Here is a 25,298-nt window from a genome sequence, read left to right on the forward strand (position 1 = left end):
TAGGAGCACCTTACCTATATAATCCTGCCTGACTTTGAGCTGAGCTAGGATGGCTCATCTGTAAGTATCAGCATTGGTAACATAAAGAATCCATGACTCGTCAGAGGGCTTTCTACAGAGTAGAACCTTGTGGCGATCGCCCATGTCACTCATGCTATTCATATTCATGAGCTGATTTGCATGAACCTATGAGAGGGCTGGAGAGGCGGAGTCAGCAGCTACATGAGGCTTGGTGGGAGAAGGAGGAGTCAGATAGGGCTGGTTAGTCAGAGAGATAGAGCTGGTTAGGAAAATAGGTAGAGAAGGTGGTAATTGCAAGAGACAAGAAGTATGTACTGAGAGAACTGTTGATGATTTGCTTATGTATAATGTGTGTCTGAGAAACCTCTGCTTCACTTCAATAAATAAGTTCTGTTTCTGTTCACAAGACAAGTGTGCTGACAAACGTCATTTATATTGTGGATTGAAGTAATCCACTAATGGCAGCGAGAAAAAAACGTGACTTGAGCCTTTGTGAGGGAAAAACAAGCAAGGGCCACCAGGGCAAACATCACAAACGTCAATGTGAAATGTTCTTCCCTGCAGATTCCAGTTGTCTCCTATGTAATATAATTTTTAATGACTGCCAAAGGTCTTCCTTTTCATCATGCTTATGGTTAATGATATTTTAACTAAATAGTTTAATGTTCTTCCTTTCTAATTACATTTGTTGCTTATTGATAGTGTTGATGTACTTCAAGTTTTTACATGTACTGAGGGGCAGGATTAGATTTTTAAAAATAAATAAATCTTTGGAATGTAGCCTTGTAGTAAGCTCCTAGTAAGGCTTGTCTGATAACTACTAATAACTTAAGAGGACATCTTTGAAAAATGCCAGTTAATAGTGTTCAGAATTAAACCTGCAGGGCCAGAGTGTTATTGCATAATAGTGTGTATGTACAGGAAACCACATAAGCAGTTTTCACATTGTTGTGGCTCTGTGTCGCACTCTCAGGTGTGTGACAAAGTCCGTGGTAATATACATGAACCTGGCATGACAGCTGGGAATATTGCACACACTGTTTATATGATTGCCACACAATTTTAGCCAAGGATTCTTTGTTGGTAGTGAAAGGAGGGGAGGTGTGTTTAGTGAGTGTGTTATTAGAATTTAGCCTGATAAATAATGAAAGTAGTACTTAGGATGACATCTGTAAGAAGTTAGGGCAGATTGGTGCTTTTGAAACTTGTGGATTTAAATAATTCTGATCTGTACATTCAGTGTCTTTTATGTGGTTACATGTTGTTTTTATTTGAATTCCTTCAGTTTTGGAAATCAAACCCAAGTATTTTGGCTGTACAGAGATCTGCAATGCTCCGAAAGCAGCAGCAATTGCAGCAGCAGCAGCAGTCAAAAGCTGCATCCTCAAACAGTGGCTCAGAAGAGGTAAATAATGATTAGTGGACATTTAAAAATGTAAACATGGTATTTTACTGGCTGGTATCACAAAAAGGGGAAAAACCATGGAGTCAGTTTAAAACCAAATCTGAAATCTACTGTGTGCTTCAGTAGATGTCATGTCTACTTGGACTTACTATAAACTACTCTCTGTATTTCTTTGCATGTCAAATGCAGATAAGTGGGTGGACCAGGCACTGCATCTCAGAGGCACACAGAGTTAGCAGTTGTAATTTAGAATCCCCAAACACCTACATATTAATGAGAGCTGAACCTAGCAATAGAACCAATGGTTAGCTTTTATTATTATTATTATTATTATTATTATTATTATTTATTTAATTTATATCCCGCCTATCTAGTCGTGGTGGAATACTTCTCACATCCTGAATCTAATCTGTCAGTATTCCTTATCTTACTCATAAAATAATCTTCACCTTCATCAGGGCTGTCTCAAAATCATCAGGGACTGTTTTTGATTTGGAATGCTATTCAAATTCAAAATAAATATATTTTTTAAAAAGTATCTATTAAGGCTGCATATATCTACTTACATGCCAGTCTCATTGAACTGAATAGGACTTAATTTTGAGCAGATATGTATAGCTTTGTTATATGAGAAAACTTTGGTATGCTGGAATAAAAGAATTTTAGTTCTATCAAATAATGTCTTCAAGATTTTAGACACAGGTGCAGTATGTTTAATATCAGTATATTAATGCAAGCCAATACACCAGATGTTTCTAGGCTAAGTATAGAGAACTTCTGCTTCTCCTGGTGTTGCTGGACTCTATCACCCAGGTCCATAGACTACTGACCATGTTAATTAGGTCTGATGGTCATTGAAGTCCAACTTTGGAAAAGCCACAGGCTTCCCCACGTTAGTTCTAGGGCAATTGCGTTTTGTAAAAGAAAAATACTGAGTTTTCATCTTCAGTAAAACATTTCATTATGTTGTGTGATAAAGGGGTTTTGAGTTGATTTTTTGACATAGATGAGGTCTGATGCAGAAATTGAATTGCTATGTTGTGGCACTATTTTTTCATATCTAAATGGACCTTATATTTTGCCCTTACTTGCAGGACTCGTCAAGTAGTGAAGACTCTGCTGATGACTCATCCAGTGAAATCAAGAGGAAGAATCATAAAGAGTAGGAAATTAAGCATTCATTGTGACAGAATAATGTTTTTAATTTTTCTTATGGATCTTAATTGGTCTGCTTAGTACCTGGTCAGGAAACTGCAGTTAACACTGTAACTGGATAGGATATACATAATTAGGCACAATTCTATGTACTCTTTCTTGTGTAGGTCTTTATTTTTATTTATTTATTTATTGTATTTATACTCCGCCTATCTAGTCATTTCGACCACTCTAGGAGACTGCACATTCATATTTGTCAGGATCAGGCTACTCTTTCATTGAGGGGTGGTGAGGTCTTGTCACTGCTGCCATGTGGAGTTATATGCATACAGAAAGCCTCAGAAATGCATTAAACTGACAGGATTAATTCTATGCCTCCTCTTCCTGAGTTTAAAACTGAAAGGAAGTAGTCACACTGGACTCTGAACTGCTTGAAAATGTCACTGAATTGTAGTACAACTTGAAAAAGTCCTGGTGTGAAGGCAGAAGGTGGGGAGCTCTCCCACAGTTCTCTTGTATTATAATTTTCTTCAGAAATTCATACACCTTGATTAATTCAAATGTTTAGATTTTTCCTGAGTCGTGCTTTACCTCTGAGGTGGCAGAGAGGGCCCTTAAAGAACAGCAGAACCGTAGGAATCTCCCTTTTTCCAAGCTTAGAAGGGAGAGTTGACACTCATCATGCTTATAAGAGTCAGGAAGACCTTTGTCATTGACTAGTGTGACAGATATATTTGTGAATGCTGAAGTACTCACTAAAAAGAATGGGTGTTACAAAATAATGTTAATGTTAATTATAATGTATAATTATAATGTTTATAATTCTGTTAAGTGTTCCAGTTGAACACTTCTTCTGGAATTCATTTACTAGTTTCATTATTTGATATGTGAACATAGTGCAATTTTGATTATATCTACTCTAGTGGAAGAAGTTGATTTGATATACAAAATAGAAATGTTGGTAATTCAGTTAGCATTTCATTTTAATCAGTTTGAATTTATTGCTGATAGAGCTTCCAGTGTGTGAAAAGTTATAGAACGAAACTCAGGGGTTGCCTACACATAACAGTTGGAGTGGGCTAAATAAATTCTATGCCATTTGTGCAATCCTCACATCCAGGTGATAGGGATTCAAACAACTCTGTTTGGTCTGCAGCAGCATGCTGTCAATTTGCTAGTATCATGAAGTAGCTTAAGAGCAGGGCCACTTCACTATATGGCAAATTAAACAGTTCTTCAGCTCCATGGAGGGGCCAAGGAAGTGGAACATTCTTTTTAAAGTGTGTATTAGAACAGCAAATATGCTTTTAAAACAGCATTAGATATGTGCATTATAAGTTAGGTACAATATGTGTATTAGGTAAACCTAACTTGTAACACACATACCTAATGCTGTTTGTAAAGTGACGCAGCACATCTTTGCTGCTCCGACACAGTAAAAAATATATTATTATTTTACTTCTTTGGCTCCTCCAGGGAAGTGTTAATTTGCCAATATTGTAGAGCAGGGGTCCCCAACCCTTGTGGGTCTTGGAAGGACTGGGCTGCCGGGACAGATGAGCAACGAGCAGGAGGTGAGCTCAGGCAAAGCTCCGCCTCCTGTCAGCATGCTCCTATTAGGTTCCAATTCCGCTGCTGATCTGACAGGAGACGGAGCTTTGCTTCCTGTTCGCCTCCTCCTGCTGCTGTGTCTGTGGCATTAGAATCTAATAAGACTGCACTCTATTAGGTTCTAAGCAGCTGCTAATAAATAAATGAATGAATAAATAAATGCATTTATTGTAATTGTAAGTATATACATAGTATATCCATACAATGAAATTCACACAGACACCCAGAGACCAGACCCATGTGTGCACACATAAAAAATCTCCAAACACTCCCCACCCACTAAAAATCCCCCACTAAGCATACTGCTAATCTAACAGGAGGCAGAGCTTCAATTGTAGCTCACCTCCTACTCGCCATTTCTTTCATGAGCTTTATTCAAAGCTATTCTCCAACAACCTACTGCATAACAAGTTACCCCCCCCCCATCCCGGTCCTTGGGAGAATGGTTTTCAACTAAACCGGTCCCTGAGGCCACTTGTATAGTGGGTTTCTTCATGATATTGGCCCATTAAAAGAGGGAGGCTCACTTTAGTTTTTTTCCAGCATGTGCTCGAAACAGACCAAAACAGAGCAATTCTGCCCACACCATGAAGGCAAAAACCCCTGATGGATCAGAAAGGTAGGTGTAGGTAGGACCACTCTGGAGGCGAACTGGTTAGCTCCAGCAAAGACCATCATATGATTGCCATCTTTAGGAGTGAACCAAACCATCTCTAAAGTGGACTATACAGTGTAGTTAGCCTCTCAGCTAGAATACTATATGTTTTAAAACTAGTGGTTCATTTCAGTTAAGTTATCTAACGGAATTTGGATAATTTCATCCTCTACCTTTTTCCCCCATCTTCAATAATGGCTGCTATTTTTAAAATGTATCAGGATAATTATTTTGCTTCTTTTACACAATACCGATATATCTGAATAGTATGTAATTTCAATTTGTATTTAGTTACGTTTACTTATATAAATATTCTATGTGGTTTGAATTTATTAGTGAAGACTGGCAAATGTCTGGCTCAGGATCTGTGTCTGGAACTGCTTCAGATTCTGATTTGGAAGAAAGTAGAGAGAAAAGTAGTGGTGATGAGAGTGAATCTGACTATGAGCCAAAAAACAAAGTCAAGAGCAGGAAGCCTCCAACCAGGTATGAAAAATGTTTTTTAGAATGATTTTTTTTACTTTTATCTAAAAGAAAATAAAAAATATTTCCCATATTTGTTGCCTTCTAGATGGTGGATAACCTATAGAAGGAACTGGAGTGTGGCCCTGATGGTTCTTCTGAACCTCTTGGTAGTTTATGATACTATTGACCCTGTGTCCTTCTGGAGTATCTTTAGGATGGCCCTTAGAGACACTGTTAGTGTCAGTCCTTTTGGGAGGCTGAATTCAGAAACGGAGTTCTGGGATTATGCTGTTTGACTCCCTAGCTGCTGGTCCCCAGTTGTATTCCACATCCCATTTATCATTGACATGAAACCACTGAGAAAGTTTATCTGGACTGTTGGGGTTTGTTGTCACCCAACACTATCACTTTGTCTAATTTCAAGGAAGCTATTCTGGGTCTAGACCAGCATCTGATGTCAGTAATGGACAGGATGAAGGCAAAGAAACTAAAACTTAATCCACACAAGATAGAGGTGTTCTTGCTCAATCAAAAGGCAGATCAGGAAATAGATACTCAGCCTGTACTGGGTGAGGGTACACTTCTTCTGAAAAGTCAGGGCAACAGCTTTGATATTCTCCTGAATTTAACCCAGGCCCTGGATGCACAGAATTCAGCAGTAGCCACTGCTTTACAAAGGTAAAGTTAATGCATCAGCTCCACCCATAACTTAGTTGCATCACACTTTGATTACTGTGGTATGTTCTACGTGGGGCTGCCCCATGAAGAGTATTTGACAGTTTCATCAGGTTTAAAATGTTGCATCCAGACTGCTGACTAGCATTGATGGCAGGTAGCATATGACTCCCATATTGCAATAGCTTTACTGGCTGCTGTTGTCTCTCCAGTCTCAGTTCAAAACCCTATATGGCCTGGGTCTAGACTGCCTGAAGGACTGTGTCATCCATATGAACCCCTAGCTGGGGAGGCACTTCTTTTGTTCCCACCTCATAGGCTTTTTTGGTGAATACATGAGAAAGGGCCTTTGTAGTATCTGCTGCCAGGCATTGGATTACACTCCAACCAATATGCCAGGTTTGCCTTCTAAGACCCATTATGGGATTATGTATATGCTGAATTGAGGCGATAATGTTTTTAAGTGTTTTTAAATAGCAGTTTTCATTTTGTTGTTTAATTTTTATAATATTATATTACTGGTCTAAATCATATTACTGTTTGCATAAAGTTTGCATAACTTGCTGCAGCTAATTGCAGCCAATTAATGGGGCATCAAGGTGTGTCTTTGTCATGTGCCTCATCACACATTCAGTTCTGCAACTAAGATGTAGCAAGTTTTGCCGACCTTATATAACCATCAGTAAAATTCCAGCCGGTGTGTTTTTAATTGTGTTTATTATGATTGTGAGCTGTTCAGAGTCCTCTTTCTCCCCTATAAGGAGAAAGACAGCAAATAGAAAATAAATATATAATGCTGCTACTACCGAAAGTATGACTAATAAGTCCCATTAAATGAAATTCTCTAGGTAGAAAAAGCATCTTATTTAGCCCAGTGCCTTTTGCATTGGTGGTATGTGGGATTTCTCTTTTGATCAGGAAGAATGATTCTCTTGTAGGGTTCTGGTTGTAGAGCAAGTGAAAGAGGAATGTGCTGGCTACCGTATTGATAGCAGGCATATCAGCTGGAGAGTAGTTACATAGTGAATGGGCTGTGGTGCAAAGTTATGAGATCAAACTGCCCTATGTGATCAAAGCACCGAGGAACAGAGTGCAAGACTTCATGTTGCCTAATACTTAGAAGCAGCCACCAAATAGTTTCTTGCAGCTTCCAAGGTTTGCATCTGTAAATTTAAGAAAATCCACATATCTGCACAAGCCATAGCTTCCTGAGCATATTCACTTCTCATTTATTGCAGGGCATTTTTAATTAGCATTTTTCAAAACATATTTTTTTTAATTGTTTACTATTTAAGAATAAAGCAAAAAAGCAGGAAGAAAATTTCAGGGCAGAAAAAAAGGCAACTTGAATCATCATCATCATCATCTGATGACGACGACTATGACAAAAGAGGATCTCGCCGCCAGGCAACAGTAAATGTTAGTTATAAGGAAGCAGAAGAGGCAAAGACGGATTCAGATGATCTGCTGGAAGTTTGTGGAGAGGATGTTCCGCAACCTGAAGAAGATGAATTTGAAACAATAGAAAAATTTATGGATAGCCGCATTGGACGAAAAGGAGGTACTCCTCATTCAGATTTGTAAAATCTAACAGGGTGATGAATGCATTTATATGAAATACCTTGGAAAATGCATGTTGTATGTTGCATAGTGACACACTTTAGGAACTGTATTAGTCAGATACTTTATTATTTTTAACTGCATTTTAATCTGCATTTAAATGTGATTGTTTAGTACATATATTATTATCCTACTCCATTTAGATGATATAGTTCTATCAGATATGTTTCAATTAAATTCTTATTATAATATAGTTTGTAGTGTGGTTTGAATGGCACAAAGCTGTACTGACACTGTTGTGCGTCATGTACTTTTTCTAGATGTTTTTATTTCAAAGCAATATTATAGGCTACTTCGTGGTACCCAGTGTGGTCTGGTCTAGTAGATAGAATGACGGACATGTACTCTGGTGCCTGGGTAGAAATTCCCACTTGGCCATAGAAACTAACCAGGGAAGTGGAACTGGTAAAACCACTCCATCAATATCTCACTTACCTTGAAAGCCCTATTAGAGTTGCTATAAGTCGGTTCTGAATACTTTGTCAAAATTATTTAGTAATTGTTTAATGTTTAATCTTGCGGTTATGCTCTCTTCAGCCACTGGTGCTACAACCACCATCTATGCCGTTGAAGCTGATGGCGATCCAAATGCAGGTTATGATAAATCAAAAGAACCTGGTGATGTGCAATATTTGATTAAATGGAAAGGTTGGTCCCATATCCATAACACTTGGGAAACAGAAGAAACTCTGAAACAGCAGAATGTTAGAGGAATGAAAAAACTTGACAATTATAAGAAGAAGGATCAAGAAACTAAACGATGGTGAGTTTTTTCTGCAATCCAGTATAACATTCTGTTGTAAGCAGAGCTTGGAAACACTGCTGAAATCCTATTGCTTTGTTAAACATATGAAAGGCAAATGGCTTAAGTTTCAGTGCTTTTCAGCTGGCAATGTTTTCTTGCTGGGATTCTCAAACATTGAGCCATTGGGCACATGCACCCCAAAGAATTCCGGCAGCAACTCATTAATTGTTGTCTTGAATGTTGCACAATTTCCTTCTTCATGTATATCAAAGCAACAGGATTTCAGACAATGTGTTAGATTTAATGCATTAACATCAAAACAATTATTTTTGTGTTAAATAAGAAAGCAGACTGATGCATCAGTTTAAAAAAAGGCAAAATTGACTATTTTGCAGGTAACATGAAATCTAATGCATTATTCAAGCTCTGTTTATGCTGTATGCATTATTGAAGTATCTATTTGGCATATGTTTTAATTCATTTGAGAATGTAACTGCAAAATGTTCAGATAGGGCAGATACAGTTCAAAGTCCAACTTTTGATGTTTTATTGTTTCTTTGGCTGGTGAGTATCACACAAGATATTATTTCAAGATGTAACATTTAAAATGCCAACTAAGTATAAAGTGAATTTAGGAAGAAATAGCAATTTGTTCTTTCCTTGCACAGAGTAGCGGTCTATCATCTGTAAATAGTTTCTTTACTTTTGAAATGATTATGATAGAAAGCTATCTAATTATTGCTTTCAACTATTTTTATGTGATAATTTCATATATATTTGAATATGTGGACTATTCAAATGGACATGTATGGGTTAATCTGCTCTGGTATATAAAGCTACTTCTACAGCATAGTTATGTGGGTAGATCCAGACTTCTGCCAGATTCTGATGCATTTCTTCAAAGTGTATCTGATAGTGACTCTAAGTACACATTTAAGACAAAAATGTTGCAGTTTTATATAGGGATATTAGAATCTAGCTGCCATCTTGGATTGGATTAGTAGTTTTTTTTCTTCTTATATTCCTTTGATCTTTGCCTTTGTTAACTTGTAATGTAATGTTTTTAAAAACTATTGTGGAATTGTAAGCCGCCTAGAGTGGTCGAATAAGACCAGATAGGCGGGATAGAAATCAAATAAATAAATAAATAAATGTAAACCAATGCCCTTTGTAGCCATGTTTCAATGCATGATGTATCATAAGGCATTAGATCAATGATTTATAGATTAGTTTACGGTGCAGTTCATCAGGAAGTAAACATTACTGAACTTATTTGGACTTATTTCAAAACAGGCATGTATAGGGTTCCACTGAAGATCTACAATGTTGTGGTTGTGAAAGCTGTGTGGTAGATTATGAGGGATCTATTATTTGCTATTTGTAATTTTGTGTGGCCCAAAAAAGGGACAGATCAAATCTGTATAGTATTATGTATTAATGTATAGTATTATGAAAAATAGAACAGAGTCTTAAGAGCCTTGTGTCCTTTTTTAAGGAGAAAGGTGGCGTAAAAATATTTTTAATTAATTAATTAAAATGTTTTTGGCTTGCTTTCTGCTTAGTACAGTATATGATAATTTTATGTTAGCCCAGTTTAGCTAAACATTAAAATCAAGGCAATTAGTTTGTTATTGAGAAGGAGATTATAAACCGTATGTCTGTGTAACGAATACATTATAAAGTCATCTCCAGCATGCATAATTGAGCAGGGGATGCTTAGTGGACATAATAATCTTAGAACTGGAGTGGGGAATTATTTGACCCAGTGTATTTGCAGTCAGAATCAGTATAGGATACAGATCTAGCACTGGAAATAATTGGCAAATTTCACTTGTTCCTTCCCTGCAGCTACCTAAAATCCTTGTGTCTTGGAGAAAGACAGACGTAAAGAACTGTAGTACAGGTGGCTTGTGTCATTTGCTTGTATAAGTATCATCTGTTGGCCTGAATTTTTACTGGGGCAGTTCTTCACCCTCTCTCTACAGGCCAGAATAAGACTTTTCCCTGAGGGAATGCAGAAGATGAGACCTAGGCAGAGGGAGTTCATGCCATCAGCTCAATATACTTTCAATTGGCCTGATAAAACTTTGCTCCATTTTGTAGTGATGTCTGCTTATTTCAAAATCTAATATTACATATTGCCTTGAGTTGCTGTGTCAGAAGGAAGTGTATGAATGAATTAAGTATATAATAAATAAATATTTGGCATTGAGTCCTTCTCTAAATTTAAAGAGCACCTTTTTGGCTGATGGAGTGACTGCCAAAGATCTCTAGTATAAATGCTGCCCTTTGAATTCTGGCAGGTAAAAATTGCAAATTGAGTGAATATACTCTTGAGGGATTCTGACTCCACCCACACAGAATTTTTCTAAACAGTTTTATAATCTCTATAAAATGCTACAACGGTGGCAAATGGTATATGTTCTACAACTGTGTCATTAAAGTTGCATGTAACTTCTTTACAGGTTAAAAAATGCCTCTCCAGAAGATGTGGAGTATTACAATTGCCAGCAAGAATTGACAGATGATTTACATAAACAGTATCAAATAGTAGAACGAATAATTGGTAGGTGATAGGATTTGATGTTATTATTATTGCATAATATGTGTATTGCATGGTGTCCATTGCTAGAGTTTTGCTGGCATAGCAGTGGAATAAGAGCAAAAATAGGAGAGGCAGTTACTCTTTGCTGACTGCAGTGCCCCATGAATCCCCCAAAAGTATTTCTGGAAAGCTGAGTGAACCTCCCTAACTGGATTTTGCCCAGTGTAAACTGCAGTGTGAAGGAGAGGGAAGGAAGTTCTGTCACATGTGACATGCTGAAACCCCAGCATATTGGACTGAGGCTACTTTGTTCATCAACATTATGTAGGTGGGAGCAATTTGTGGTTGTTAGCACTTTTATTAATAACATATTCTTCTAAAACTTCTAATAAATTAATGAATGGCTATAATTAACAGAGTTATGTATATGTTGTTAAACATAAATCGTTTGTCTGAACCTGTTTGTTTATCTGGACAAAAAAGAGTGATATACTGATTTCATATTTTAAAATGTTTTCTATAGCCCATTCTAATCAGAAGTCAGCAGCAGGTTATCCAGATTATTATTGTAAATGGCAGGGTCTCCCTTACTCAGAGTGCAGCTGGGAAGATGGTGCTCTCATAGCAAAAAAATTCCAGTCACGCATCGATGAATATTTTAGTAGAAACCAGTCCAAGACTACTCCTTTTAAGGACTGTAAGGTAGGTAAACTTACATTTTTGTGATAGATGCTTACTTCAAACAATCAATTAAAGCAATATTCTGTATCAAACCTATAATGTTTTTCTAGCATGTGGAGTGGGTCCTTGTTTTATTAAAATGTCTTTTTAAAGAACGCATCTCAAAGAACAATTTGTCTCCCTAATGCAAGCTGAGCCATAGACCTGAAGAAGTTTAAAGCTTTCTAGTTTCTACATCTTATTGAAATCACAATAAGCACTGGAGCTAATATTTTCCCCCTCCCCCATTTTTGTCAGGTTTTAAAACAAAGGCCAAGATTTGTGGCCCTAAAGAAACAGCCATCTTATATTGGAGGCCATGAAGGATTGGAACTCAGAGATTATCAGCTAAATGGACTAAACTGGCTGGCTCATTCTTGGTGCAAGTAAGTATGTAATGAATTGTTACATTTGGATGTTTGTTTGTTTTGTTTGTTAATATTTTACAAACATAATTGTGTATTTTACAAACATACAAGAGCCATAGTAATACACATTAAGATATTGATGACAAGTTCAGCTGTTCTGTTTCCTCCTTGAAGAAGGGATTATGCCTGCTGGATTTCAGACAACTAAGTGGCGGGTTGTCCTCAAAAGGAGGAATTGGTAACTCTTCAGTCATTGGCAAAGTGTATGGGTGAAATTTTCAGGGATACTTGCCTCTTGAAAAGAGAAAGCCAGAAAATGTTCAAAAGAATACACACTGGGAACGTTGTGCAAGAATAGCTTTTGTAGTTCTTTCATTTCTCACAAAGAAAAAGAAGCCTCACTGTAAGTGTTTTATGAGTAATTGTGATGAAGATGATTGGAAGGGTGCTCGTTTAATGAACATGAAAATTTTTAGAAGAGACAGTAAAGGTTTGGATTAGAAGACTAGTGTTGAAATGGAAGATTTGATTTGCCCCATTTCACCTTGCTTAGTTATGGTACAGAGATGTTCGTCGTTGAGAAACAGTGAGGTGTTTTGGGGGGTTGGGCTGGGGAATTATGGTGAATGAAATATAACTTAAGACATCACTGTCCTCTTTTCATCAGGCACTAAAGCTGCAGATCGTAGAGCAGTACATACATATATGAAGGATGGATGTGGAAGAGATAGAGGCAGGATGAGTTGTTCTAACCAAGCTGCCCAGGACTACACCCTTTTAGGTCCCATAGACTCTACCAAAAATCCTGTCACCATTCCTACTGCAAGAAAGGGAACTAGTCAAAAGCCTGAGTGCTGAGTCATTCCGGGGTATTCTGCCCTTGCCTGCAATAGAATTGGAGAGTCTTTGTAAAACTATTCACTGTGGTTGGAAATAAAATTATGAGTAAAAACTATCCACTCCTCTATCCCAATATCATTTTTTGAAAATACTATCTGCGTTTCCAAATCTAAATTCCAAATACATTTTCAGGAGCAAAATTTGCAAAGTTGAAGGAGTTCGACTTTGATTGGACACCTTCCAAAGCATCTGATTTGGTTCCAAGTTCTGCATATAGTCTCATCTGAAGGACAACACTAATACAGTGGACCCTCAACTTACGGAATTAATCCGTATTGGAACTGTGGCCGCAGGCTGAAAATTCCGTAGGTCGAGGGTCCATTTCCCATAGGAATGTATCGAAAACCATTTAATCCATTCCAGCCAAAAGAAAAAAAATTCCGGGCTTCCAAAGCTGCACCTGCTGCCCTCTGCCTTCTGTCCCCACTGTCCTCTGCCTCCCATCCCCACAGGGACAGGAGGCAGAGGGCACCGGGGACAGGAGACAAGAGGGCAGTGGGTGCAGCTTTCTAAGCCCCAAAAGCCGGCAGTGGGCGTGGAGCGGCTTTCGCCTTGCAAAGTAGGCAGCGGGTGTGGAAAGGGGGGAAATTCAAAGCAGCCCCCACTGCCCTCTTGCCTCCTGTCAGGAGAAAAGAGGGCAGCAGGGGCTGCTTTGAATTCCCCCCCCCCCTTTCCCCCTGCCTTTTGTAGATTGAAGCTCTGGCCGCAAGTCAAACTAAAATTCTGCAGCTGGAGCCTTTCATACCTTGAAATTTCCATAAGTAGAGACCTTCATAAGTCCAGGGTCCACTGTACTCTTCTATTTTGTAATTCCTAAGCAGTTATCTTTATAGATGTGGTACTATTCGTGGCACAGTGGTTGAATTGCTGTACTGCAGCCAAAACTGTGCTCACAACCTGGGGTTCAATCCCAGGTAGCTGGTTCAAGGTTCACTCAGCTTTTTGTCCTTCTGAGGTCAAGGAAATAAGCACCGAGCTTGCTTGGGGAGTGGGAGCATGTGTAGCCTTCATAATAAACGTGTAAACCACCCAGAGAGTGCTTTAAACGCTATGACGCAATATATAAGCAACAAAAACACTTTGCTTTTGTTGAATAATTCATTGTGCTAAAATCGAATTTATTGGTTCAAGTCCTGTTGCTTAGCATAATAAATTGCTCAAGAGTAGGCCTATTGAATCAATGGTGATTTGGTGAGTCATCTCTTCCATCAGTTCCATTGATGCAAATGAACCTAACTTGAACTGCAACTTACTCTGTCATAGTTAGAGTAGACCTATTTGAATCAATGGAACATACAAAGGAGTTGACTCACTAAATCCTTATTGATTCAATGGGCGGGCTCTGCAATTTACTACACTAAGCAACAGGATTTTGTCCAATATATTTTCTTACGTATGTGCTGCCTATAGTATGAATAAGCATTGTTACCTAAATTGTAAGTGTGCCAAAATTTGATGGTATGTCTTGCAGTCAACTGAATGTTATATTGCCTGATGTTTGTATATGTGGTACTTCAGTCTAGGATAAACATGAGTTTTATTAATTTCACTTTACAGGGGGAACAGTTGTATTCTTGCAGATGAAATGGGATTGGGTAAAACAATACAAACAATCTCCTTTCTAAATTACTTGTTCCATGAGCATCAGTTGTATGGGCCTTTCTTGCTAGTAGTGCCACTTTCAACTTTGACATCTTGGCAAAGAGAAATCCAGACATGGGCTCCCCAAATGAATGCTGTAGTTTATTTGGGAGACATTACTAGCAGAAATGTGGTGAGTATGTCTGTACGTTTTTGTGCATCAAAGGACTAGAGAATAATGTCTTGCTAGATTCTAGTACAGTGGTGCCTCGACTTACGAACTTAATTGGTTCCGGAAGATGGGTGTAAGTCAAAATGATCGTAAGTTGAAGCACCATTTCCCATAGGAATGCATGGGAATGCAATTAATCCCTTCCAGCCGAAGAGGGGGGGAGAGAGAAAAGCAATCAAGCATGCAAGACCCATCAGAAATGTACAGAAAACAAACGGAGCAGATTGGAAATTCACAGAGAACAAAGGGACCAGGTCGGAAACGCACAGAGAACAAAGGGAGCAGTTCAGGAATGCATAGAAAGCAAAAGGACCAGGTCGGAAACGCACAGAAAACAAACGGAGCAGATCGGAAATACACAGAGAACAAAGGGGCAGTTCAGAAATGCGAAGAGAACAAAGGAAAAAGCAAGGGGAGCATGTAAGACCCATCGGAAATGGGGAGAAAACCCCAAAAGGCAACCAACCCCCCCAGACCCATCGGAAATGAGGGGAAACCAAAAAACAACCCCCCAAGATCCACCGGAAATGGGCAAAAAACACTCTAAAAAGCAACCAAACCCCTCAAGACCCATCAGAAATGGGGGTGGGGGAAACCAACCAATAAACAATCCCCCAAGACCCATCGGAAATGGGGGGAAAAACACTCCAAAAGCAACAACCCGCCCCCAAGACCCATCGGAAATGGAGGGAAAAACAAACAAACCCCCCCAAGACCCATCACAGCACAGAAACATAACCCCTCCAGCCCAAAACCACAGTGAAAAAACACCCAGAACAGTTTTTTTAAAGCAGAAAATAACACCTTACCTTACCAGGCAGCCTTCTCTGATTGCACACTCTAACTGCTGGGGTAAAGAGCTACAAAGAAGCAGCCTCGTTACCACCTACAGTTACAAATTTGAATTTCCCGCCTTTTTTCCCTGCCTTTTTTCTAGAAGCTCCGGCTTCTAGAGGCTCCGGCTGCAAGTCAAAGCAAAATTTTGCAGCCTGAGCTGGTCATAACTCAAAATGGTTGTAAGTAGGGACGTTTGTAAGTCGAGGCACCACTGTACAGAAATTCAGGATATTTCTTAATCCATTTTATGAAGTCTGTTGTTAATATCTACTTTTACTTTAAGTTCTTATTTGCTTTATAAATTAATAACATGTAGACTATTACTTGATTTAAGGAGACAGGAGTATGGATTTGAGTGTGCCTGAAAAGGTAGAAAATAATACGTCATGTTTTTATATTAATATAGTACTTTCCCATGGGAGATATATATATGATCAACTTTGAAATAGTTAACTTTTCAAGAATTTTAGTGTGGCCTTAAGCATAATCTTTAGTTAAGTGTAGTTACAGTGATTTTTACAGATAGTAGTTGAAGTTTTAAGAAGTAGACTTGATTCACAAATGTACACATTAAAATATAGTCATTAGCCTTGAAAGTCCCACAATGTTTTGGTCACTTGTTTTTTTGGTTTTTTGTTTGTTTGTTTGTTTTTTGTTTGTTTTGTTTTTGTCTGGTATAGCTGAATTCACTAATGAAATGGATTTTAAAATACAAAGTGGTACCACCATGCTACATGCCATGCAAAACCTAGTGGCAGCAAATATTTCAGATTTCAGTGCTTGGCCTGTGTCATGATTATGAGAGCTTCAATTTTAACAGCCTCCAAAGGGCACATGAAGGATGATGCTTTTTAGCATGTTTTTTCCTACAGTCCTAACCCACCCCCTCATTGATTGATACCTAGCATGTAGCAACCTTAATGTCTTTCATGCACCTACACATGATAATGTTAAATGGTAAACATTGACAGGATCAGGTATTTTAAATTCTTTTATGAAATACTTTAAACACCATAACCTAATATCTTTTTTGATATCCTTGTAGATTAGAACACACGAATGGATGCATCCGCAGACCAAACGATTAAAATTTAACATCTTACTGACAACTTATGAAATTTTGTTAAAGGATAAGGTAAGTAACTGGACCATCATCTGTCTATAAAAACTGAGCACAGGGTTGAAGAAGCTACTTGTGTCTGTCAGAATTTCTTACTTGGATAAAACAAAGAAAATGTGGACGTTTTTGCTGAAAATATCAGTACATAGCTCCAATGTAATGCTAGTGGTAGTGTCAGGATTTTCACCCATTCCCCCCTGCAGTTTTCATAGCTGGCCAAACTCCAGTTCTAGAGAGTTTTCCAGTTGTCCAAGGAGATTGTTGAGGTGATTGGGGAGCTGCAGAAGGTTAGTGGATCCCATTTCCATACTGGATTTCAGATTTTAGGAGGAAAACTTCAGATTTCAGTACATCTTAAGTACTTGCAGTTTTGTGGAAGGAGGTAGAAAATGATACATTAAGCCTGCGATTGTATATTCCCTAGGAGGGCATCTCAGGGCCCGTAGAATATTTCAGATATGCCCACACTGTAAGGCAGAGATCTAAACTTTGTACAGTGGTACCTCGACTTACGAACTTAATACGTATTGGAACGGTGTTTGCAAGTCAAAAGGTTCGTAGGTCGAGGCACCATTCCCATAGGAATGCATTGAAAACTGATTAATGCATTCCGGGGGAAGAAAAAAAATACAAAAACTTAAAAATAAAACACTGCAAGTCCCACACTGGGACTGCAAAACAATCACCAAAAAACAAAACAACACAGAGACATACCCCCCCAGCCCAAACCTACCCTCCAAAATCCACCCAGACCAACTTTTTTAAAAGAAAAAAAGCAGCACTTACTGGTCTGAAGCCTCCTGGGGGGGTCCCCTGCCGCTGCAATCGCTGTTGCTGTGAGGCTTGAGCCGGGGTGCTTCGGCTGCTTGCCCCCAGCTGCAGCAGAGGCAGCAGTCGCCCAGTGCTGGGAGTCTTGAGCTGGCCAGGTTTCAGCCACTTGCCTCCTGGCTTGCCTCCCACTTGCTCCCTGACACCCTCCGTGGGCCCATGGTGGCAAATTCAAATGGTGGAGGGCAAAGCCGGCTAGCTAAAGCATCCCGGCGCTGGGTGACCGCTTCCTCTGATGGCAGCAGTGGGGGACCCACGGGAGATCTCCCAGGGCTTCCCCGCCGCCATCGGAGACCTCCTGGGGGTCCACCATGATCGGCGCCTTCGGAGGTCTCCGGAGGCCTCCTGGGGGTCCCATCGCGGCGGCGGGGGAGTAATTTTAAATTTCCTGGCCCTTTCTGCCGCCATTGGAGACCTCCTGGGGATCCCTATTCATAACCGTTGGGGCAAAAGACCAGCCTCTTCACCACCAGCAGTTTGAATGGAAAAAAAGGCAGGGGAATTTTGAATTTCCCACCCTTTTCCCCTGCCTTTTTTTATGTTGTTGTTGTTCATAGATCGAGGCTCCGTTCACAAGTCGATGCAAATTTTTGCGAACTGAGCCGTTCATAAGTCGAGGTTCCACTGTATAGGAGAACCAACCTTTCAGATCACTTCCCAGTCACCATGGAAACCACCTCAGCCCTTGGTTCTCTGATGCTGGAGCAAGCAAAATGATAGAAACAAAATGGGGCAGCAGGGAAAGAAATACTTGGATATAGTGAATCCATAGTCTTCCAGTTACCCTTACATCTTCCAAGTATCAGAGGAAATACATTCCAACCGTGGATATATCTATTAATTTCTTCCCTATTGCACATGTGTGTGTTCAGGGTGAGGAGGGGGGAGGAATTATAAAAACATAGAAGGAAAACTGGAAAATGCCAGAAAAGACCCCACTACTTTCCTCCCTCCCAACTACCCAGTATGAGCTTGCAGGGCTTTGGATAAAATGTTTTTTTCTGAATCTCCTTCCCATCAGTACACTTGTTTTCCCCATGTTAATTTTACTGAAATGTGATTTATTTTAACTGGCACATGAAATACCTTGTCTTTCTAGTAGAATAGCATTAATTTTATGTTCTTTTGAAAAGTCATTCCTTGGTGGTCTGAACTGGGCATTTATAGGAGTGGATGAAGCCCATCGATTAAAAAATGATGACTCCCTCCTGTACAAGACCTTAATAGACTTCAGATCCAATCATCGCCTTCTTATCACTGGAACACCACTTCAAAATTCTCTGAAAGAGCTCTGGTCTCTGCTGCACTTCATTATGCCAGAAAAGTAAGTTCATCTCCTATAGTCAGAGTATAAATGGCCTTGTCTATAGATGGTATCTCTGCTACCACAGACAATCTGGGACATTGAACATTGATGGATATAGATTTTAAACTTTCAGAATTCTAAAGCTGGTGACTTCCTGTTGCTTGAATGGGCTAATATATAAAATTTTCTAGACAATGATACATGTTTTTGTTACATATATATTGAAAATGTCACCTGTATTACTTTCAGTAAACTTGTTTCTAATAGTAATGTGGGGAAAGGAAGAGGACATCAGTGCTTGATATTTCTAATGTTGATGTCAAAGAAAATAAGCTATTTTAAAGGGTGCAGCTTGGAAGTCAACCCACTATGGAGCTGATATTTTCAATAAAATTTCCACTATCATAGAATTTAAAAGTTAGAAGGGACCTTAGAAGCTATTTTTGGAGACTTTTTTTAAAAAAAAGCTATTTAATGCAACACTCTGTAGGGTAAGAATGTGAATAGAAGTCTGCTGGATCAGACTCAAAGGCCAATCCGGTTTAGCATTTTGTTCATACAGTGGCCAACCAAGTACCCACTAACAGGAGGTAAACACAATAGCACCTTTCTGGTCATGTTATCCAGCACCTGATATTGAGAAGCATGTTGCTTTTGATACTGCAGGTCATATATAGCTATAATAACCATTGATGGCCTAGTCTTCCATTTGTATATTGTTGTTTAGTCATTAAGTTGTGTTCCGACTCTTCGTGACCCCATGGACCAGAGCATGCCAGGCCCTCCTGTCTTCCACGGTCTCCCAGAGTTTAGTCGAATTCATGTTAGTAGCTTATATGACACTGTCCAACCATCTTGTCCTCTGTCATCCCCTTCTCCTCTTGCCTTCACTTTTTCCCAACATCAGGGTCTTTTCCAGGGAGTCTTCTCTTCTCATGAGATAGCCAAACTATTGGAGCCTCAGCTTCAGGATTTGTCCTTCCAGTGAGCACTCAGAATTTCCTTCAGAATGGATAGGTTTGATATCCTTGCAGTCCAGGGGATTCTCAAGAGTCTCCTCCAGAACCACAATTCAAAAGCATCAGTTCTTCGGCAGTCAGCCTTCTTTATGGTCCAGCTCTCACTTCCATACATCACTACTGGAAAAACCATAGCTTTGACTATGCAGACCTTTGTCAGCATGGCAATATCTCTGCTTTTTAAGATGCTGTCTAGGTTTGTCATTGCTTTCCTCCCAAGAAGTGGCCTTCTTTTAATGTCGTGGTTGCAGTGATCACGGAGCCCAAGAAGGTAGAATCTGTCACCGCCTCCATATATTCTGCCTAGCCCTTTCTTAAAAAAAAAAAGTTGAAAGCCTTCAGATTCCGCAGTTCTATGCAAAATCCATAGTTTTAAGTATTGGATAACTAAGTGGTTTAGGCATCTGGCTGTGGAGCCAGAAATTAGGAGTTCATTTCCCCACTGTCCTTCCTTGATAGGCTAGACTCAATGATCCCAAAGGTACTTTCCAGTTCTGCATTTCTAAGATTAGTATTATTGTTACTAACTACATGCTATGTGAAGAGATACTTATATCTGTCTGTCATCTTACTACTCAACTTTATTGAATGAAACTGGATTTTTGTCGTATGAAGGAGAAAAATCCATCCATGTCCTTTCTCTCCATGCCATTCAGTTTGATACACCTCTACCATGTTGCCTCTTACTTACATTCTTTTTTTTTTGCTTAGAAAATTACCTGTAAACTTCACTGTAACTTATGGATGAGTTCATTATTTTATTCTGCAAGTTGTAAGGATGTACCATATATATTTGCTGTATTAAAATTTGGGAGAGCTGCATATAGCTTCTGCTAGAAAGCTGCCATACAGAATTTAATTTGTTGTTGACTTCTTTCAACTCAGTGTTCTGTTTTTTTTTTTGTTTGTTTTTTTTTTAATTAAGAAAGAAATATTGAACATAACTTCATTCAACTTCATATTTTTAACCTGCTTTTCTGTCCATTGATACATGAAACAGGTTTACATAGGTAGTAAGTGGACAAGATTACAAAGGAAACAAATAATTGGTCTTAATTAAAAATCCAGTCTAAGGCAGCAACAGCTGAAAACAAACCAATAGTTGTCAAATTCAGGTACTTTTGTGGTGACAAAGCTGTGCCTTTGTTGATTATGCTATAAAGCTGACCTTCTGATAAGAATTGATAATGAAATGAGTGCCTCCACAAGACTGCCCCCCCCCATATAATGATGTGCTTGTTTTTCCTGAAGTCTGGCTTATCCCTTTTATCTTTGCTTTTAGATCCCAAAATAATGTATAATACTAAAGTAAAATTTTCAGTCACTTCTGCATCTATTTTTACAAATCTGTTATGACTCAGGATTTCATGTTTTACACTGAAGGTTTTCTTCTTGGGAAGATTTTGAAGAGGAACACGGGAAAGGAAGGGAATTTGGCTATGCAAGTCTTCATAAAGAACTTGAACCATTTCTTTTGAGGAGAGTTAAGAAAGATGTAGAGAAATCTCTGCCTGCTAAGGTTGAGCAGATTCTAAGAATGGAGATGAGTGCATTGCAAAAGCAATATTACAAGTAAGTAGTTTGAGAAAAACTTAAACAGTATCAGCTGAAAAATTCACATATTTCTGTCATGCAGTAAACTCATCCGCTTATCTGATTCTTGTCCTTATTTTCCATTCATTACTTTTTCATTGTTACAATGTTGACAGTAGATGTTTTTGTATCATAGGTGGATTTTAACCAGGAATTACAAAGCCCTCAGTAAAGGTTCAAAGGGCAGTACCTCAGGCTTTCTGAATATTATGATGGAGCTCAAAAAGTGTTGTAATCATTGCTACCTCATTAAACCACCAGATGATAATGAATTCTATAATAAACAGGAGGCCTTACAAGTAAGATTTCATATATCTATTAAATTACTATTGTTATGATAGATTTAGGCTGTATTTTACTGTGATGTATTGTGTGCTACCTGTGACTTAAGATGTGCTTTCAACTAAAGGTAGTTTAACTGCAAAGGTGTTTATTTGGATGTGTTATAGACTGTCTTTCAGTGACATTTCCAGCACTCTTTGTCCCTTCATTAGCAATCATGTGATTCTGTTGCATAGTTTTAAATCATAGCATTCTGACCGCAGGAATGAGTGTCAGCATTTCAAGTGTTGAGTAAAACAAATTCATTTTTTCACTTTCTCCTTTTCAATGGTTATCATATTCCTGACACTGGATGGCAACCAAGCGAAAAGCATTAGATTCCTTTTTTTCCAAGGCTGATCATGTTTCCTTCAAAAACAAAACATTTAATACTGAGCCATCTATACAAGATGCAAACTTGAGCCAGCCATACCAAACTCCTTACTGGGAGTAAAACAGATGAAATTGAGTGATTTTATTTAACTGGTTTTAACTTTGGAGTCAATATTTATGTCTGCATAATACACAAATACTGGCTAAATGCTGGAAGTCAATGTAGGAGGAAGAAGGAGAGACAAGTAACATGGGGAGGGGACATCTAGATTCAAATGATACAGCTGTTCCTTCTCACCACTTGAAGCTGTACAACATTCATTCACTTTCTGAATCTTCAAGAGATACTGTCAAAAAATTTTCAGACTTTTGCTCTGTAACCACATGAATTAAAACTTACTTTATTTAACTCACCTTTATCAAAGGCGAGGTTGTTAAACACAGTGGTCCCTATATCTTTCCCACTCACTAGTAGGAAGGAACAAAAACCAAAGAGACATCTAGTCTTTTAGAAATGCTTTTTAGGGCACCAGATAATACTGGGGCCAGTGGAGGAAACTGTGTGCAAATGGATAACCATTTGGTACTTGGTTTGTCTTGTAGCCCTCTTTCCAGGATACTATCCTGATAAGGAAATTTGCTGTTGTTTGGCTGGTTAATTGGATGGTATACAGTAGTCTACATCTTTTGTCTGAAAAGAAACATATTTTTTCTTTACTTTATTCAGTGTTTTATTCGTGGTTCCAAACTTTGGACCATGAAGATTATAATCTGTTTCTTCTTCCTTCTAACTGGTTGTTTAAAAAATTTCTTGTTTTTCCTTTAAAGAATTTAATCCGAAGTAGTGGGAAGCTAATTCTTTTAGACAAGCTGCTGATTCGCTTACGAGAGCGTGGCAGCAGAGTGCTTATATTCTCTCAGATGGTGCGGATGCTGGACATCTTGGCTGAATATTTGAAATATCGTCAGTTTCCCTTTCAAGTAAGAACTTTATTCTTAAACTGTGTGTCTGCACATACAGTACATTGTTTTAGATATTGACACATGAATATTCTTCATCAAATTGTTTTTTGCCCCCAGAGACTAGATGGATCAATAAAAGGCGAACTGCGGAAGCAAGCACTGGATCATTTCAATGCAGAAGGTTCTGAGGTAGCCTGTTCATTTGCTTGTTAGGACTTTGTTCACCTTTTAGGAAACTTCCTGTGTTTCTAGTAATGGAAAGATACTTAGTGTGAGAAGGCATCCAGTAATGGAGTAACTTCCCCTACTGCCAAGGAAAGCCTTGGTTATATGTTTTTTCATCACTGAAGTTGGTGCTACTAGGTCTTGCATTAGTCTTTTCCCTGCCCTTTTGTACGAGAGAGCTCTTGTATTCAGCACCTTTCTTTGTATGTTTTGCTCTGTCTCTTAGATTCTTCAGTTACCTTCTCCTGAACCATGTCACTTAGAGTAAAATATTAACTTGAATGTAAGACTTTTGTGGCATTGGGATGTTTGGATTCAGACTTAAGCTAGGCTTAGAGTGTAGTACAGTGGAACCTAAGTTAGTCATAATAAATTAAATCTCTATAGTGGGTTTACTCTAAGCAAGGCTGATTTTTGGTTCCAGTCTAATGTGTTTCGATGGTGTACATTTTAGAGAGCAAGTTTATAATGTTTGTTTTCATGTTTAAGTAGTTTAAATTCAAGTTAATATATGCATTATTTGGCAGAACTCACTACTAATTTTTGGTTAGGTGTGTCCTACAGTTTTTTATTTAATCTGTTCCTCTCGCTTAATTTTAGGACTTTTGCTTTTTGCTCTCTACCAGAGCTGGAGGCCTGGGTATAAATTTGGCATCTGCTGATACTGTAGTTATATTTGATTCTGACTGGAACCCTCAAAATGACCTTCAGGCACAAGCTAGAGCACATAGGATTGGACAAAAGAAGCAGGTATATATTTTAAACCTGTACTCCTAATTTAGTAGCTGAATTAGGCCAAAACAGGATCAGTCTGCTTTATTACAATTCTGTATGGACCTTTTTTTTTACTTATGCATGTGGTATAACAAGGCAGTTCTAACTATGTATAAGGCATTATATTTGCTAAGTTGGCATTGACTTTAAATAGCTTCTTAGGATTGTCTTGGTGTCCATTTAAATGTTTGTTTTCCTGTATGTATTTATTTAAAATATTTATAGCCTGCCTTTCTACTCTCAGCAGCATAATTGTTAGTTAATTGTTTCCTATTATGTTCTCATTTTTTTTCATTGGTGACATAGTTGGAATGTATAGGTGGTCTCTTACAGATGCATGTACTCAGTTGTCTTTATCTGTATGAGGTTTTTGGTTTAGGTACTTGAATGGTTTATACCAGAAAGTCAGAGATACTTGTATGAAGATTCTTATTCACAAGTAATATGGCTAGTTCCCAAGAGAAACAGGCTAACCTAAACAAAAAATGTATATCAGTGTATATCAGCAAAAGCAATATTCTCTCATGGGGGAAAAAACCCTCTGTAGTACCACCAACAAAGTGGCAGAAAAATATTACTGTTTAAATTCTGCCAGGCACTGTGTTGGCCCTTGCGTCATTCTCTGTAGCCAATGTTTTCTATCTCAAAATGTAGGCTGAATGTAGTGGAAGGGCACTCCAGGAGTTGACAGATAACTATCTCCTGTGTCATTTTTACTTGATTAATCTGGGTTGTCATGGCTACCTTGTATTTGGACAGGCGAGCTCTGGTGTTGTTTTCACTGTAAACTTGCAATCTTTGCGCCATGTCATGTTATTCATTTAAAAACGTTAAAGGCCTGTTACTCAATTGATCCATGTTATGTTACAGATAACAAAGAGTCTTGTTTCACCGTAAAGGCTCACATGTTTTATTTGGCATAAGGTTCCTTGGACTGCATAACACATAATCAGTGCAAGTTGTGTTATTTAGAGGAATAAAAACACAATACCATTTCAATCTAATACACTTCTAAATATAATGACATGCTAATTTCTATTTCTTTGAAACCTTTGCTTGTTTTTAGGTTAATATTTATCGACTGGTCACTAAGGGATCAGTAGAAGAAGATATCCTGGAAAGAGCTAAAAAGAAGATGGTTTTAGATCATTTGGTCATTCAAAGGATGGACACTACAGGGAAGACAGTATTGCACACAGGCTCTGCACCTTCTAGGTATACTATTTAGGAAGTTTTATTTATCTAAAAGGAAAGGTCCTAAAAATAATTCTTCATTTTTGG

At 38.4% G+C, this 25,298-nt stretch overlaps 1 protein-coding gene across 2 annotated transcripts in view; it reads left to right on the forward strand.

Moving 5' to 3' along the window:
* The window catches only part of CHD1 (chromodomain helicase DNA binding protein 1), a 59,324-nt gene that overhangs the window by 14,780 nt on the left and 19,246 nt on the right, over positions 1 to 25,298 (forward strand). For both annotated transcript variants that reach the window (XM_020793223.3, XM_020793225.3), the window contains exons 4-20: positions 1,307 to 1,426; positions 2,521 to 2,588; positions 5,184 to 5,333; positions 7,283 to 7,548; positions 8,145 to 8,370; positions 10,818 to 10,918; positions 11,421 to 11,599; positions 11,876 to 12,003; positions 14,443 to 14,659; positions 16,581 to 16,670; positions 18,617 to 18,807; positions 21,192 to 21,380; positions 21,538 to 21,700; positions 22,884 to 23,036; positions 23,136 to 23,207; positions 23,844 to 23,993; positions 25,084 to 25,232. In XM_020793223.3, the coding sequence (XP_020648882.3) occupies positions 1,307 to 1,426; positions 2,521 to 2,588; positions 5,184 to 5,333; positions 7,283 to 7,548; positions 8,145 to 8,370; positions 10,818 to 10,918; positions 11,421 to 11,599; positions 11,876 to 12,003; positions 14,443 to 14,659; positions 16,581 to 16,670; positions 18,617 to 18,807; positions 21,192 to 21,380; positions 21,538 to 21,700; positions 22,884 to 23,036; positions 23,136 to 23,207; positions 23,844 to 23,993; positions 25,084 to 25,232 (2,612 nt within the window). The remainder of the gene's footprint in view (positions 1 to 1,306; positions 1,427 to 2,520; positions 2,589 to 5,183; positions 5,334 to 7,282; positions 7,549 to 8,144; positions 8,371 to 10,817; positions 10,919 to 11,420; positions 11,600 to 11,875; positions 12,004 to 14,442; positions 14,660 to 16,580; positions 16,671 to 18,616; positions 18,808 to 21,191; positions 21,381 to 21,537; positions 21,701 to 22,883; positions 23,037 to 23,135; positions 23,208 to 23,843; positions 23,994 to 25,083; positions 25,233 to 25,298) is intronic.

This window comes from Pogona vitticeps, chromosome 2 (genome assembly GCF_051106095.1).
Source record: "Pogona vitticeps strain Pit_001003342236 chromosome 2, PviZW2.1, whole genome shotgun sequence".
Classification (NCBI taxonomy): Eukaryota; Metazoa; Chordata; class Lepidosauria; order Squamata; family Agamidae; genus Pogona; species Pogona vitticeps.